General features: G+C 40.3%; 1 protein-coding gene across 9 annotated transcripts in view; it reads left to right on the forward strand.

Annotated features, from left to right (window-relative positions):
* The window catches only part of KIF1B (kinesin family member 1B), a 78,872-nt gene that overhangs the window by 15,862 nt on the left and 46,784 nt on the right, over positions 1 to 16,226 (forward strand). For 4 of the 9 annotated variants that reach the window (XM_084220236.1, XM_084220237.1, XM_084220242.1 and 1 more), the window contains exons 3-16: positions 3,048 to 3,124; positions 4,183 to 4,362; positions 4,716 to 4,781; positions 5,553 to 5,731; positions 6,401 to 6,512; positions 6,639 to 6,716; positions 6,886 to 6,951; positions 7,887 to 7,962; positions 8,261 to 8,339; positions 8,629 to 8,771; positions 9,910 to 9,951; positions 12,314 to 12,525; positions 13,550 to 13,629; positions 13,995 to 14,070. In XM_084220236.1, the coding sequence (XP_084076362.1) occupies positions 3,048 to 3,124; positions 4,183 to 4,362; positions 4,716 to 4,781; positions 5,553 to 5,731; positions 6,401 to 6,512; positions 6,639 to 6,716; positions 6,886 to 6,951; positions 7,887 to 7,962; positions 8,261 to 8,339; positions 8,629 to 8,771; positions 9,910 to 9,951; positions 12,314 to 12,525; positions 13,550 to 13,629; positions 13,995 to 14,070 (1,466 nt within the window). The remainder of the gene's footprint in view (positions 1 to 3,047; positions 3,125 to 4,182; positions 4,363 to 4,715; positions 4,782 to 5,552; positions 5,732 to 6,400; positions 6,513 to 6,638; positions 6,717 to 6,885; positions 6,952 to 7,886; positions 7,963 to 8,260; positions 8,340 to 8,628; positions 8,772 to 9,909; positions 9,952 to 12,313; positions 12,526 to 13,549; positions 13,630 to 13,994; positions 14,071 to 16,226) is intronic. The other 5 variants (XM_084220240.1, XM_084220241.1, XM_084220244.1 and 2 more) reach the window with 2 other exon arrangements.

Below are 16,226 nucleotides of genomic sequence, written 5' to 3' on the forward strand. Positions count from 1 at the left end.
GAAAGCTAGAAGATACCCCATGACCTAATAAATTGGCTCTTGGTGAAGCAAGGGGCCTGAAAGAGGGATTTTCTCAGAAACTGGCTAACTCCAGCATTCAGAGCTGCTCCGGTGCCATGCTGATGGTAATTATAGCCGCAGCACAAAGCAGCAGTGTCAGTTTGCAAACAGAAGAGTTAATTGCCACATTGGACCTTTGAAATAGCAGATAAACAAATTTATTCTGTAAGATAAAAAGACTATTAATGCGTTCCTGCTGTGATCCTCTCCCTTATTGCCTTTCTCATTTCCTGAGGCTCTGTAATTAAACCATTAGTGTGTGGACTGTGCGGTGAGGCTGCTGTGGGGAGAGGAGATAGATGACAACCTATTTCATGATTCACTAAGATAATTCATCTTGGCCTTGCATGGTTTCAAAACCAAACAAAGTAACTGAAAAGCTGTTAGCATTCTTGTGGATATTGGAGACACTGAGAACGTTCGTCTTTCTGTTTTAATTGTATTTGTTTCCTTGGTCAGCAGAAAATACAGCAGGTTCAGAAACATGATACATAAAATCAGTGTTGCCAAATCAGTCTAATTTCTGCATCCCCATTTCTTTTTTTCCCAATTTGGCACAGGAACTTTTAGAATAAAGCTTACCTGAACTATAAGGCAGCTTTTAATTTCTTCAGAAATATCCATTAGCTTGCTTTAAAAGTAGCTAGATTTCATGGGTTTTCCTGTCCCTCTGAAGGTGATGCCTGGTGCAATAGGTATCTTCAAGTGAGGTCAGTTATTTCCGTTTGAATTCCTGGTTTCTTAGCTGTCTCATCATCTTCCAGGTGTTTTAATCCCATTGTTGCCTGCCTGATCACTGGTTTTAAACCTAGACTACATCAGACGTCACTAATGCTGGCAGCACACACCTGGTGATCTGTGCCCCAAATGAAGAGGGTTTCAGTCCAGCTGAAATCTGTTGAGACTGTAATCTTCTATTTTCTCATCCAGTCAGCTCTGCTGGATTCATTTGTAGATTGAGAATTGTGAAAATGGAGGATGTAGCCTGTGTGCAAGAAACAGAAATAGGGATGAATAGACTTGAGGCTGACTGCAAAGGCTGTGTCTGGATCCCAGTGGTGAGGGGCAGCATGCAGAGTTTCTGGCAGCTGGGAGGCTTTCTCTGACCCTTTCCTGCTGCAGTGGAAGGTTTTGGCCAGGCAGCTGCATTCCCAACCTCTGACAGAGCTGCTGTCTTGCACATTAAACTCCTTTTCCTGCTACACTTCTCAAGATATGCTTTGCAAAAGCATGCATCCTAAAAAGTGATTTTCAAAGTAGTGAGCTGGACATGGAAGTCAGTGTGAAGGGCTGAGGAAAGTCTGTCTAAGAAAACAACAATAATAATGACAACAGTGGTTTAAAAAGAGAAAAAATGGAGCTGAATGGAATGACTTGCATAAATCACAGAGCCTGAACTTCACTTTTCTCCAATATGTGATGGAAGCAAGAAAGGGGAACTAATGGCAAGTTTGTAGTATCTTTTCAGACACTAAGGTGGAGATTCTATTATTTGTACTGCTTTTTTGATACAAGGCATTACGTCTCCCTTACCTTTCAGAGCTTTGATGTTAAATTTTTAAATGAGAAATTGTTGAGTGTAGCAGTATGGAATGCCCTGCAAGGAGAGAACTAATTTAAGTTTGAGGCAGGGAGTTATCTTTGGGGTTTGTCTTTTGTTCTCTTTAGGACTGGTGGGATAGTGAGAGTGGAGCTGTACTGCTGCTAGTAAAGGGAGGCTAAAATCATGGATGATTGCTTAGGTTACAGTTTGTTCTGTGTTGATGCCTGCGTTGCTATCCAAAGCCACAAGCATTTTTGGCAATTTGATACTGTGCTGGTGCATATAATTCATTGGCTTTGCAAGTCTGTCAGGTTTTTAAAGGCAAGAATGTCAGCACAAGGTGCATCCAAGTGAAACTGAGTTGGCCAGGAGAAATAGAGTTAGCAACTGTTGCTATTTGCAATCCAGACAGTGATCTTTTCTCCACACTGTCATTTTGGACAACAGCCCTGCTCAGGAGCACAGCATCTGGTAGAGGAATGATTTGATTTTAATGGGGATCCTGTATCCACATTTTCAGAGATTTCGGTGAAACAAGATGCTAAGTTCATGTTTGAAATGGAAGAGCTGTGGGTGATATAATTTTTATTCATGACAGAAGGAAAGGGAGAAGCCCTGGTCTCCCAAAGCATAAACTAACTGGAAGAATATGTGAGAAATAAGCATCTTCTTTCTAGGATGTCTGGTATCAGGATGTAAATCATCCCCAGGAAAGCTGCTGACACCTTTATATGGCTTATTTCCTTGTAGACTTTATTTGCACACATCACAGTTAGTGTCTCACTCCCAGGGGCAAATTGCTGCTTTAGGTGCAGGGGCAGATGTGTAAATGCAGGGTGGTTTATCTAATACCCTCGGGACTAGGCTTTTTTGTAGTCCTACTTACAGAGATTACAGAGATGTTGAAAACAGCTGCTGGAAATAATAGATTTAAGTATTTCCACCACTGTAGTATCGAAAAGAAGGAAGCAGTAGAGATTCACTTCTGCAACAAGGGCTGTGCTTATAAATTACCCTTCTTGGAATACAGAAACTCCAGGCATTGTGTGTGCCACTGCAATGAGAGTTGGATCCATTGTGTATTGCTCCCCTGCAGGCAAAGGTTATGCCAAACAGTTTTGTTGCTGGGAAGGAAAAAAACCCTGAAGTACTAAACCCACCAACCTAAAGGTATCTGGAAAAGCTTTTGTTGATTGTGTGGAATGCACAGAATTCTGTTAAGCAACAGCATATCTCTCCCATGAATTTTTTTTCTTGTCTCATTTAAAATGAGTCCTGCAGAAATAATAGTATTAGGAAGCAGCAAGTCTGTTACTACAGTCTTCCTACTCATATGCCATGTGGAAGCTTTGAATACTCAGATTCGCAGATTGTGGGTCAGCCAGTTTATTAATTACGCTCCTAGGTGTCAAGTTAGCTAAGAGTTTGAATTTTATTCCTGTAGGTATTATCAACCCAAAGAATCCTAAGGAAGCACCAAAGTCCTTCAGCTTTGACTACTCTTACTGGTCCCACACATCGGTAAGTGCTTTTACAAGAAAGCCTGGTTTTGTTGTTGTTTGGTTTGATTTAACATTCTCTTCTGATCATGAACCCCCAGGTTAAAAGCTTGTCATTGTATGTTGTGTTTCCCTGTTGGGGTGAGAGCAGAAAGCTAAAACAACTTGTACATATTTGAAAGATTACTGAAAATATTCTCCAACAATGTTCTGTTCTAAATATTTTAAGGATGCACATGTGCCATGGTAATTCATTTTTCCTCTTGGACAAATGACAGTTGCTCGAGTCCTTACAGTTCAAGGGGATACATGGTCTGGATTTTGTTGGCTTATCTGGAAAAGGCAACACAGTGATCCACGTTTCCAATAGCTGCAAAAGCAATAAATTCTCATCCAGCTCCTGTGCCCCACCCTCCAGTGAATCGGTGCTAAGCTCTCAGTGACTTCCAGTAATTGTTCTCCAGCAGAACTGTGTTGTTCTGCCACCTCCTCCTCCCCATCTTGTTTTCTAAAAGATGTACAAAGAAGGGATAATGCATTTCTCTAAGATTAATTCTAGTAACTTAGATGATGAAATAAGATTTAATATTTCTGAGCAAATTTGTGGTCAATGAGACTGGTTTTACAATAAAATACTCACCTCTCTTACTGAGTTTTTCAGAGCAGCCGTGAAAGTTGATTATAGCCCAGTCAAAGGAACGTTATGAACAGAATGCATGAAAACTAGCAGATAAGCAGCATCAAGGAACACAAGAGGTCTGATAAAATCTTGATCTCGACGTTAGAATGTTAGCACAGCTAAATTTGTCCTGATTTCAGGAGCAGGTAATATTAAAATACAACGTTTCAGGAAGCAAGAGAATGCTAGATTAAGAATAAGATACGCTCACAAACAATGCAGTGACATTGTCATTGTTGTTCTTCTCCATCTTGTTCTGCCTTGGGAAAAACCTGTTTGTAAAAATGGCCTAATTTACCTCTTCCTAAGGGATTGACCCCCAAGATAAAACCAGTCGCTTTTTGAAATCTTACTCAAATGTTAGGGAAATCTGTATTTATGCTGTTTTGGTGTCTTTCCAGCCTGAAGATCCCTGCTTTGCATCTCAGAGCCGTGTGTACAATGATATTGGGAAGGAGATGCTCCTGCATGCCTTTGAGGGCTACAACGTGTGCATCTTTGCCTATGGCCAGACTGGAGCTGGGAAATCCTACACCATGATGGGCAAGCAGGAGGAGAGCCAAGCAGGCATCATTCCCCAGGTAGGAGCAAGGCCAGAAAGGGAATTTGGTTTTTATAGCATCTTCAGACACACACTTGTGTTTTATATTGCTGTAAGAGTTAACAGAACTAAAGCTTAGTGCTAATGCTACAGTACAGAATAATGATACTGGTGAAACTGAGAGCAATTGTTGTGATACTAGACAAAATAAGGTTGATAGTGATGTAGGACTGAGATGAATTATCTTCCCAGTGAGACTGTGTGTGCTGGATGCATTCGGGTCATTTTCTTTCACTGCCCTCATTCTAAAGCCGTTTCCATGACATGTCCTGATAATTACTTGTTACTTCTCAGTAAAGACTCATTTCTGACTTGGGCTTAATTTCTTTCCAGCTATGTGAAGAGCTGTTTGAGAAAATCAATGACAACAGCAATGAGGAAATGTCATATTCTGTAGAGGTGAGTGTGGTGAGGGATCAAAGAATGTCTGTATACTGGACGTCAAACTGAGCTTAGGTGCTGGGTTATTGATGATGCACTAAGATGCTTATTTCTGATTAGTTTGGGGGTTTTAATTTTATTTTTTAAGGCTTTTTGTCTTTTCTCTTTTGAGACAAATGTAAAAACCTTTCTGTGACTCCTTTTTACCCTCAATGGAAAACCAGTGTTCCTTTACCTTTGTAATAACCCTGAAAAAAATGATGGGCTGAAAAATTTAAAGATGCATTTACAGATTTTTTTTTTTAAACTGATATCTGGAAGGCTGCATGTTTGTTGTCAAATACTATAGCCATGAGTTTTAAAATCAAAAGTTGCTTCTGCAGAAAGATCAACTTTTTTGCCTTCTTAAGTTTGGTTTGATGGTTCATAAGAGACATTCCTTGGAAGCAGACTCCTTCTATCATCTGTCTTGTTTGATGCTTGTGCTGTGTCATATTTAAGCTGTTAAGTTGATTGTGGACTCCACTGTATAATTTTTCATTACACACCAACGTTTTTTGAAATGGTTGAAGGATCTATACATGGATGCAGGGCCAGCAGCTTATGTTAGAGGTGTGATGTAGGAGACTCTTGACTCTTGCCCTTGCCAGTGTTTAAGCTGTTAAATGAGCTGAGACACCCATAGCTTTCCTGTGGTGGGCTGGGGGAATTTCTACCACTGGCACTCTGAAATGCTGTGGAGGAGACCTTCAGAAATACTGAATTGTCTCTGAAAATTCCTGTTTTCAGGTGAGTTACATGGAGATTTACTGTGAGAGAGTCAGAGACTTGTTGAACCCGAAGAACAAAGGCAATTTGCGGGTGCGAGAACATCCTCTCCTTGGACCCTACGTGGAAGATCTGTCCAAGTTAGCAGTCACATCTTACACAGACATTGCAGACCTCATGGATGCTGGGAACAAAGCCAGGTTAGTGATGGGAGTGTGTTATATATTCTTATCAGTGTTATGCATTAGCATGTTAAAAAAACCTCTTGTAAGTGAGGAGTATTATTGAAATAGGCACTGATCATTGCTGTTAAAAGCTGAAATTGCTTTGTGTGCTGAACTAGTTCTGCAAATCAATGTGTAGACATATAAAGATTTCAACGACTTGAGATGAAGTCTAAGTAATTATCTGGCATTTACTTCTGCCTTTCCTGTGTACTCTGTTCACTATCCTAGTATAAAAGCTATGTGAATAGTCTCCTCTTTCCTCAATTCAGGTGGTCAGGACTAAAGTTGGCATTCCAGCTTCAGTTTCTGGTTCGTTATTTGTTGTTTCCATGCAAGCTGTTGGCTTCACTCAACAATGTGTGAGAAGGACTCACATAAATGCTGCTCAAGTGTTCTTGGGTGTTTGCATGTTAGATGGACTATTGAGTACGCAGACTGAGAAAGCTCTGTTTAAACTGTGATGAAGAAATTCAGGAGTGAAAAAATGAAAGGATTTGGGAATGATACTGGCTGATGGCTGGGTCTTGGTTACAGGGCAGCACATCACCTGTGCAGCCTCTTGCTCTCATTCCTCTGCAGCTGCATTCAGCCCTGCAGGTAATTGTCCTTTTTTAAACATGCCCATATCTGCTCATATTTTAGGACTGTGGCAGCCACCAACATGAATGAAACCAGCAGCCGCTCTCATGCTGTGTTTACAATTGTCTTTACTCAGAAGAAACATGACACAGAAACTGACCTTTCCACAGAGAAGGTGTGTTACAGATAAGTAGCTTTCTGACTGTTTTTCACTGATCTTACCTGCAGTGACTTTGTAGTTCTGTCCTTGCTCTGGTTCACCAAGAACTCATTCTCCTCTTCATGTGCTTTCTCTCTTCAGGTCAGCAAGATCAGCCTCGTGGATCTGGCTGGGAGTGAGCGAGCTGACTCCACCGGTGCCAAAGGAACCCGGTTAAAGGTGTGGGGCTGTGGAGGGGTGCTGGGGAGGCACAGGCATCACGGGGAGTCTTTGCTGGACAAATAATAAATTATAACTGTGGGAGAAATAGCTGCAAACCTGAAGACCTGAAGACATTCATGGTTGAAGAGTTTTAATTACTAGGTAACACTGATTTCTCTTTTCTCAGGAAGGAGCAAATATAAACAAGTCTCTCACCACTTTGGGCAAAGTTATTTCAGCATTGGCTGAAGTGGTAAGTAGAGCATTTCCTTGCCTGCAACAACCTTTGCATAGCTGGTCAAATGGAAACAGTAAGATCCACGGAGTACAGCAGAATCATTTGCTGTTCTTGGCCTTGCAATCTCAGTCCTATTAGCTGTGTGTATTTTGATAGATGAATAGAGTTGATACTATTCTGTGGGTGTCACACAGGCTGTCAACAGATGGAAGCATTGGTTTGTTTAACTGTGAAGAAGCCTTGCAAAAGAAGCCTGTGTTTATGTAGAAGACCTGTTCACATAGCAAGTTTTTAGACCTTCAGTGCAGTGCAGTAATTTTATTTTTATTTGAAAGAATAATTTTAGAAAACTTAACTGAAGCTTTGTTGTTAAAATTTATAAAAACACCAGTGCAATAATTTGATTCACTGGCTTTCTTTGCGATGGCAAGACTTAATAATGTCTTAAGTGAGTATATATTGATCCAAGCAAAATGTTGTGGGTTTAGAAGAGTACTTTGTCGTTTATTTTTGTACTCAACTGCTATTAAAAAAACCCCAAAGAAACAAAACAAATAAATGATTGTTGTTCCTTTTAAAAGTGAGTCACCTTGGACAGGTTGAATATGCTTAAGTATTTTTTAGATTATTTTTTTTTAATTGAAGCAATTCTCATTAATTTGCCTTTTTATGAAAAGGAAGTACTGTCTGACCTGGAAACGATGTATAAATCTCTGTTAAGAAGCTCATCCTTCTTCTTTTTCTTTTTTCCTTAATGCTTTCATCTTAGGATAACTGCACCAGCAAGGTATGATGGTCTGTGTAGGAGTAGATCTTGGTTTCTTTGCCTAGTGTAAGGTTTGCTGCTTGGAACTATGTTATAACACAGAATTTAAATGTCAGGAAGATGTTCACATCTTTCTTACACAGAAAATCCTTCCTATTTTTCATATTGTGTTGTTTCTTTGTAGAGCAAAAAGAAGAAGAAGACAGACTTTATACCGTACAGGGATTCAGTACTAACGTGGCTTCTTCGGGAAAATCTAGGTATGGCTGATTTGTCTGTGCCAATATGAAAAAAAGTATCACTGAATTTCCTGACTGCTTTTAACTCACTTAAATTTGTATTGAGTATGAGGCTAAATATCTTTACCAGCCAAATCTGAGTCATCATTGTTCCACCTTACGTTAATGCCATAACTCTTTCCTGTGGTTTTTGTATGTTTTTTAATACTGTAGAATTTAGTTGAATTCTATAATTTATTGAAAACATTGATATTTGGTAAGTAGGTAGTGCCTGGAGTGTGCGCTGTAGTTGATCCAAAATCTTGCCTGTTCACTATAGGTGGTAACTCCAGAACTGCAATGGTCGCTGCTCTCAGTCCAGCAGACATAAACTATGATGAAACTTTGAGCACTTTAAGGTACTTTCTCTTCCTGTGGGATGGATATGGGTAGCTGTTTGCTCTAAAGGCCATACTTTGTCCTTTATACCTTTGGCTTATTGTAAGCCGAGCTTATCTGTGGGGAAGAGGACTCTACTGGCAAGAACTCAATTACCCTACAGAGGAGGCAGGGATTTATTGCCTACTCTTCTGCCATCCAGCTGGAAGCAAAATGTCTTCTGTGCTGCTGCATTCCTGTATTGCATATATGTTGTATGTAATCAGTTCCATGTTTGTGGTAAGGTTTCATCGTTCTGTGTGGTTGCAGATATGCTGATCGTGCAAAGCAGATTAAATGCAATGCTGTTATCAATGAAGATCCCAATGCCAAGCTGGTGCGGGAGCTGAAGGAGGAGGTGACAAGGCTCAAGGATCTCCTGCGTGCTCAAGGGCTGGGAGATATTATTGACAGTAAGTGGATTAAACACACCTCACTGTCCTGGGCTTGGCCTCTAGCAGAGGAAGGAGACCTGAGCCAGTGAGAGAAAAGGATTTAAAACACGGATTTTAAATATAGGCGCTGATATTTAATTTTTGAACATGATTTTAGAAATGGCAGCCCTTTCTGTCTTCAAATGACCATCTTAGGTTTGTGTGTGGAGTTCACAAGCAACCTTCAAACTCTCAAGGAAAAATATGGAGTTTGAATTTTCCTATTATTGTAGAAATGCTTTTGTGTAATAGAACTTGCACATGCAGTAGTTGCTCTGCTGAGTTATGGAGAACTTTTTGTCTGGCTGCCAATAAACGAGCTGAGACACAGAAACTCAGTTTCATACTGAGGAAAAAAGGCATCTTTCCTTCCTCCTCAGAGGGTTAAGGTTATTAGTTGATACCTGGCTTCAATGCCATCCTCGCTCACAAAAGAAAACAATGGCTAATGTTAGACAGTGCCCTGAGTGACAAATCATTTGTCATCTTGAAGTAACTATGCAACAGCTGCTTGTGAATAACTAATGAATCCTTTTGGGAGATTTTGAGTTAGGTTGGCAGAGCCATGTTGTACTGATTTGCTTTGCCAGCAACCTCTTAAAGCACTAGAACACACTTGTGCCAAATTTCCTTGTCCTCATTCCAAACAAGACAAATGAACTGAAATTTTAGCTGCTACATTCTTCTATAATATGAACAGTGATTTAATTCCTAGTGAAGGAAATGCCCATAAAAGCATAGAATGTATTCCAGTCGATTAAAAGCTTCTTTGACTAAAAAAAATAGTGTTGCTCCAGTTTCTGATTTTTCAGACCATTTTGTTGGTGAAGCAGAAGTACTGACTTAGTCACAGACTACTAAAGATGTGCAACATGTATCTACCTCTTTGTTTGCTTGTCTTCAAGAGAATGGGGCCAGAAGACAATGAAATACAAGTGTTTTTCATGCTTGTTACAGTCTGTAGGTTTTGGTTATAAATCTAAACTGAAAAAAACTGTGTTACTGAAAACTGTGTTTTTTTTCTTTAAACATCAAGTAGTATTCTCTTCCCTTCCTATGTCACTAGTGAACCTTCAGTTTTGATCCTTCTTGTATTTTCCCTCCTGCTTCCTTTCAGTTGATCCAATGGGAGATGAATACTCTGGAAGTGAAGTCAAATGTGTGTATTGTGTGGTTCTCTTTTTAACCTGCTTTCTCTGGGTCAGCTTTTAACAGAGCTTTGCATGCCAGCATTTCTCACAGGGAAATCCCAGACAGAACACTCACTGGAATGCAGTGCAGGTTCATGAAAACCAGCCTCACCAGCACTACTTAGAATCTGAGTCCACAACCAAAAAAAAAGTGCAGAGTTTAAAGTGCAACATACGTTCATTGTTACTTTCTGGCAGAATACAGAAGGGAGAGTGGTAGTTCTCCAGTGTGTTTGCATAACAGTGTACAGTTTAGATTTGAACCAGAAAATCTTTCTCTCAAATCTTTCCCCAGTTACTCCGTTCCTGCTCAGTTCCTGGCATTTTAGCAGCTCTTTTCCACTTTGAAGTATTTGCTTTGAATGTTTCAGTTGATGAACTCAAGATGAAGTATTACCAGTTCCTCCTGGACACTGCAATGTATTTTGTATAATTCTTTAAAAAAAAAAGGAAAGAAGCCAGACATCTTATACTGATGAAGGTCTCTTTTTCTGAGGTTAAATATATGTTGGTTGTAGTTTATTAACTTAACAGGGCTAAAACAAGTCAGCAAAAAGCATTTTATTTCCCTTGGTGTTTGCTTCTAATAAAGGGAAATATATGTAGTCCATTGCAAGGGAAACGTATTCCATGTAAATTTTGGGTTGGTAGGCTTTTTAAACTCTTTCAGTCAGTCTTTTTGACCCTCACTCAATATCAGCTGAAAGAGATCTGTCTGAAATTTCCTAAAATTGAACCTACTGGTGGTGTAAAGACTCATCCTGGCCTGTCTGACATTCTGATGCTGCTTCCAGCGTGTGCACGTCATGGTGTGAGAGCTGCGGCTCCAGGAGCAGCGTGCATGGTCTGAGGGTTCTGGTTCTCTGCGGTCACAGCCACTGTGGAGCTATTGCAAGTGCCACTTCCTTTCTCTTCAGGAGTGCATGGCCTTTTGAGACTTCATCCCTGCTCTGTCATGCCTGCTTTCCTCATCCTGGCAGCATTCCCTTCCCTTAACCTGCTTCTCTTCTGTGAAACTCCCAGCCCTGCCTCCTGTATTTGCAGATGGTGGTTTTCAAACTCGGCGCAGTCGTCAGTTCCATGAGGCTGAAACAGCAGGTTGAGCGTGGAGTGAACTAGGGCATAAGGCTGACAATGGCAGGATTGTTCAGGGGAAGAGTAGAGGAGATGTAGGAGGACAGGGAAATTTATGCAATGTCTGGGAGAGCATCTCACTTTTGTAAGTGTGATGCCCTTGTTTATAACTTGCAGGGTCTGATTTGACCTGTTTCTTTCCTGAAGTGACTTATTTTAAAGGATTTGTCTTTGAAAATAAATTTTAAAATATTAAAGCAAAGCTACTCAGTTATCTGATATTTTCCTGTTAGAAGATTTTTCTTTTGCTGTGTGGTTATTCTGAGGATATGGCTTACATATGTATCCAAGAAGCCAAGTTAAATTAATATAAACTTCCCTTGTATATTTGTTCTTAAATCATTCAGGCAGCTTTTCTTATTTTCTGGCTTTCAAGGCAGCATTTCCAGGCCTGCAGGTTTTCAGACTACAAAAACTACCTTGTTAAATTTTGGAGGTTTTTAGAAGACCTTTCTTATTTAAACTAGCAGCCAAAAAGCTTTGAAGCCCCTTCTGAAGTGTAAGATCCTTATCAGATATTTCACTGATCATATATGTTAGATTTCTATTTTTATTCACATAGGGAAGGTCAAGAAGCAGCATAATGATGTTGTGAGCTTATGTTCTCTTGTCCCTGTCATGCACTGACAGGTGATTCACATCCTCTCTGGTGAGAATTTAGGGAGAGGAAGTTCATTGTCCGTGTGGTGTGGGTGCTTTAGCAGCAGAACCACTGCTGTGATAAAGATTTACTTAATCATCATTTCACATTAAAGGACTCTGGAAGAGAATGTTTTCCTGAGCTTAAGGGGTTGGTGTCTCAGACTTCAGCCCAAAATGTCACTAATCTCATGAGGATCTCAATTTGGTCCTGCTCTGAGCTTCAGGGTGCTCAGGTTAGTGTTCAGTGAGGAGTAGGATGGCTGCTTTTGGCCAAGGTGTAATTTATTTTTTCAGGCTTTTTTGTTTAGAAAGGTTTATGATGCAGTCTTTTCTAGTGAACCTCAGGGTCTGAGTTATTATGTTATTGTTGCTAGTATGAAAAGATTTGTTTCAGAACTGCCATCTAAAAATTACAAAACTTGCTTTGTTGCTGCTTAAATGCTTTCCTCTTACACTGGTATTTCCTTCCTTCCTTTCTTCCCTTTTTCCTCTTCCTTCCCCCTTCTTGTTTCCCCATCTTCCTGCCTTCCCTCTGTCTCTGTGTCTCTCTCTCAGATCTGAAAGATTTTCAGAACAATAAGCATAGATACTTGCTAGCCTCCGAGAATCAACGTCCTGGCAATTTTTCCACAGCCTCCATGGGGTCCCTCACTGCATCTCCATCCTCCTGCTCTCTCAGTAGTCAGGTGGGCTTAACATCTGTGTCAAGTATACAGGAAAGAATCATGTCAACACCAGGAGGAGAAGAGGCCATTGAACGATTGAAGGTGGGTATTAAGGAGGCTAAAGAATCACAGACCTGAAAGGATTCCTTTCATAAATATCTCCTGGGTCTGTAGAAATTGTCTGAAACCCACTTGCACCGTACAGAGGGCACTTAACTGCAGTGGGCTAGAAACTGGGTTCATGCACAACCTTTCTTGTTAAGATTATTTAGGTTTACTTGTAGCCTGGAGCTGCGACTAAATTATAAATTAAATTCTTGATTCTTATTTATGGGTCATCTGATTCAGTTGTAGTTATGGAAAATTTGATCATAAATGTAGACTTAGAGGCCTGGTCAGCACTAGTGTGAGCCAAGTCTGACTTGCAAATGCACTCAGCTGTCAGAAAACCAAGTTACCCCAAAGTTGAAAAAAAAGGAGGAAGAATAATCCTGCCACTGTTGTCTTCGCCCAGCCCCCAGAGATTAAAATGTGAAGCACAGAATAGCATGTTTGGGCCAGACAAAGGCAGCCTTGTCCCAGTGCTGCACGGAATTGAACCACAGCAAAGTGCATCACAGTGAAGTACTTCTTGATTTTTATGAAAGTCCCCCCAATGTCCATGGGTGGAGGAGCGGGGAGAGCTGGCTGTGTTGCGTCTCTGCGACATTCTCATGTTTGCCCATCAGACACTGCCACAGGGCCAAACACACTCTGCATTTCCCTTTCCTATTGGAAACCCTCCGTTGCCATGGCAATAACAGTGCGGTCTCTGCATTTCCTTGGCATTCAGTTACTGAATCATGTCTGTAAATCAGATTTTTTAAAAACAGGGAAATGAGTTTAGGTAGTTCAAAATAAAGTCTGACCGTGGTTAGATATGAAGTCGTCTTTTCTCCTCAGCCTGCCTTCAGGACTATCTACCTTTTTAAAAATTAAGGGAAACAAGTAAGAGTTTTAAGTGCTAAGAATGCTTTTTATATGTGAAATTAATTTGATGCCTAAACAGAGCACAGACTTCAATTGCTTTGTGTATGTGAAGAACTTTGAGAAGAATTGTAAAACATCTTTTGGTATTTTCACACAGGAGTCCGAGAAGATCATTGCAGAGCTGAATGAAACATGGGAAGAGAAACTGAGGAAAACAGAGGCCATTAGGATGGAAAGGTCAGGAATTGAAAGAGCTGCAGTATGGATGGTCTCTGGAAAGTGAAAAATGGAGAAAGTTACTTTGTTCAAAAGCAATGGAGAATGGTGTTAGGGATGGTTCTGCTGACCCTTGTGTTAGATGTAGGACAGCAGGGCAATGCTGGGAGGGAGTCCTGCTCTTTTCTGGGTTTGTCACAATTAAAGTTGCTGTTCCATAGGCCGCTCTTGGACTAAAGTTTACCAGCTTGCCCTGGTGTGCTCTGAGGTGGTTACAGTCCTGGGTAGGCTGGTTCAAAGTCTAATCCAGTAATTACCTAGCTTTCAGTAGACCTTTGTTGTCTAAGAAGCCTAAAATGGGGGCAATATCTTGTTTTCTCAATCAGGGAGGCATTGTTGGCAGAAATGGGCGTTGCCATTCGGGAGGATGGAGGAACACTGGGAGTCTTCTCACCCAAAAAGGTAAAGAAAATTGTTAACTATTGCATGATGTTTCCAAAAGGCTAATTGACCTGGGAGGAGGGTGATGAGAGTTGAACTGTTTTGGATCTTCCTTTAGAAGATGCTGTGCTGCAAAGAGAAGCAGCTCCTTTTGTATCTTGATTCAGTAGCAAAGCAGAAGGTGCCATGTCTTAATTCTGTTGCCATTTTCTGCAGTAGGTGTGTGACTTTTGCGTGCTCTACCTGTTCTTCTTAGAAGATTTAAGGCTTGTTTAGGTGCTCTTCCTTGAATTGTTTGTTAATCCTTCTTCCCCTTGGAAAAAAGGATGGTGATCTAATGAACCAGTGAACACAGGGAATGGAAGGGAATATTTAATTCAATACTTGCCATTAGTTCTATTTTCTGAAATTGGAAAGAAGCGGAACTGTGCAGGAAAACGACATAAATCAGCGCTGTAAGTGTAAATAATTAGGTTAGCAAAGAACCTGTCTCTGCAGGTAAAGCAAAATTATAGAAGTACAAGGAAAAGAACCTACCTTCTTTTATCTTAAACATTTTTGAACAAGCAGCATGGGCAATATTTTAGTGTGCAAGTGCGTAGTAAACTTGATCTAGGGTTAAGCAGGGACCTATTCAGAGGCACTGCCTGTAGAACTCCAGAATTGGTTAAAATGTTTAATCCTTCACTTAGAATAGTATTAATCTGCAATGCTTGGAGTTGGTAGAACTCCAGTTTGCTTTTGGTAACTACTCCAGGAGTGCCCGAGGTTTGTAAAGAGGCAGATTCATTGAGCATTCTTTACATTTCTTCTTCTTACATTATGGATCCTCATCTCCTTTTAGATTTTTCCTCAGAGGCCATCAGCTCTTTTTGATGATTCTTTTGGTGCATTTTCAGCTGATCAGGTTTGTGTATGTCACCTGGATAAAGTAGATGCTTGGGCAATAGATAGCATTTATTATTGCCTACATAGGATTTATTAGGAGAAGTGAAACTCCCAACCCAGTCTTGTCTGCTTCTGTTCCTTGCTATCCTTGCAGTTCCATTAGCTGTCCTTCTAGTAACTGTGGTTGTTGCGAAAATGTAGGAGATGAGAGCTTAGATAGAAAATGTGAAGTGTTCTGTGGAAAGACTCTAGACTTCTGAGGTACCAGTATGTATCTCATCATATGCAAGGAGTGAACAGTTGGGTGTGCCAGCATCATGTCTCAAGCTGTGGAGCTTTATTTCTTACAAAGTAATCAAGTGGTGCAAGTTGTAGTGGTGTTACAGCAGTTAACTGTGTCTGGGATTTGGTTTCTCTCCATTTTTCTCTTGATTGAAGAGCTTTAAAGAGCTCCAAGTGCTGATTTGTGCAGTGAACAGCAACGGCAGCTTGGAACATCTTCAGTTGCAGCTTTGGGTCACCCCTGGATTTTTAGGGGTGAAAAAGCTGTATTTTTTCTCCTCCTCTCTGTCCTTATAATTAAATCTTCCATTGGGCAATTGATAATCAGAGACCTTCATTCAAAGACAAATTCATCGTGACCATCCAGTAATTTTTGCGCTTCTGTAAACGTTGTGCTGTTAAAAGCTCTCATAAATAAACTTTTTTGCATTTAAGATAAGTTGATGGAAATAGTGTTAATAAGGAATCTGAGCCAAATTCATTTATTTTTCCTAAATTTTTTCTCTTTGAGGGTAACAAAGGGACAAGTGGCTTATTAACAGTTTTGTTTCTCTTTTGTCGTATTTCTGCTTTACTTATGTTTAACCATTTTTGCCTTTTCTTTTGTGCTTGTGTGCTTACTGCTATCTCACTGGCTAGATTTTCACACCAAGGCCTTGTGACTTGTTTGCTGATTCCAATGGGGTTTTTTCACCAAAGAAGGTTGGTTTAGTAACTGTAGTGGATTTAAATTTAGAAGAAGTTTAGATGAAGAGCTTCTTAGCTGTTGGTATCAGAGAATATTGGTAGTTTTAGATTTTGTTTTGATGTTAACAGACTTTGCCAAATAAGCACCCAACCTGTGCCCAAGAAAAGTCAAAGTTGATTGCATATCAGTTTCAAAATTTCACTGAAGCAACATTTTCTGCTCTTGGACTTCCCTTATCAAAGTTTACAGAGACTTTATAAGGACTTCTTTTTCTCCAGCTGAAGCCTTTCTTCCTTCCATGGACTGATATTTTTGATAA

Source organism: Fringilla coelebs, assembly GCF_963513975.1.
Source record: "Fringilla coelebs genome assembly, chromosome: 22".
Lineage (NCBI taxonomy): Eukaryota > Metazoa > Chordata > Aves > Passeriformes > Fringillidae > Fringilla > Fringilla coelebs.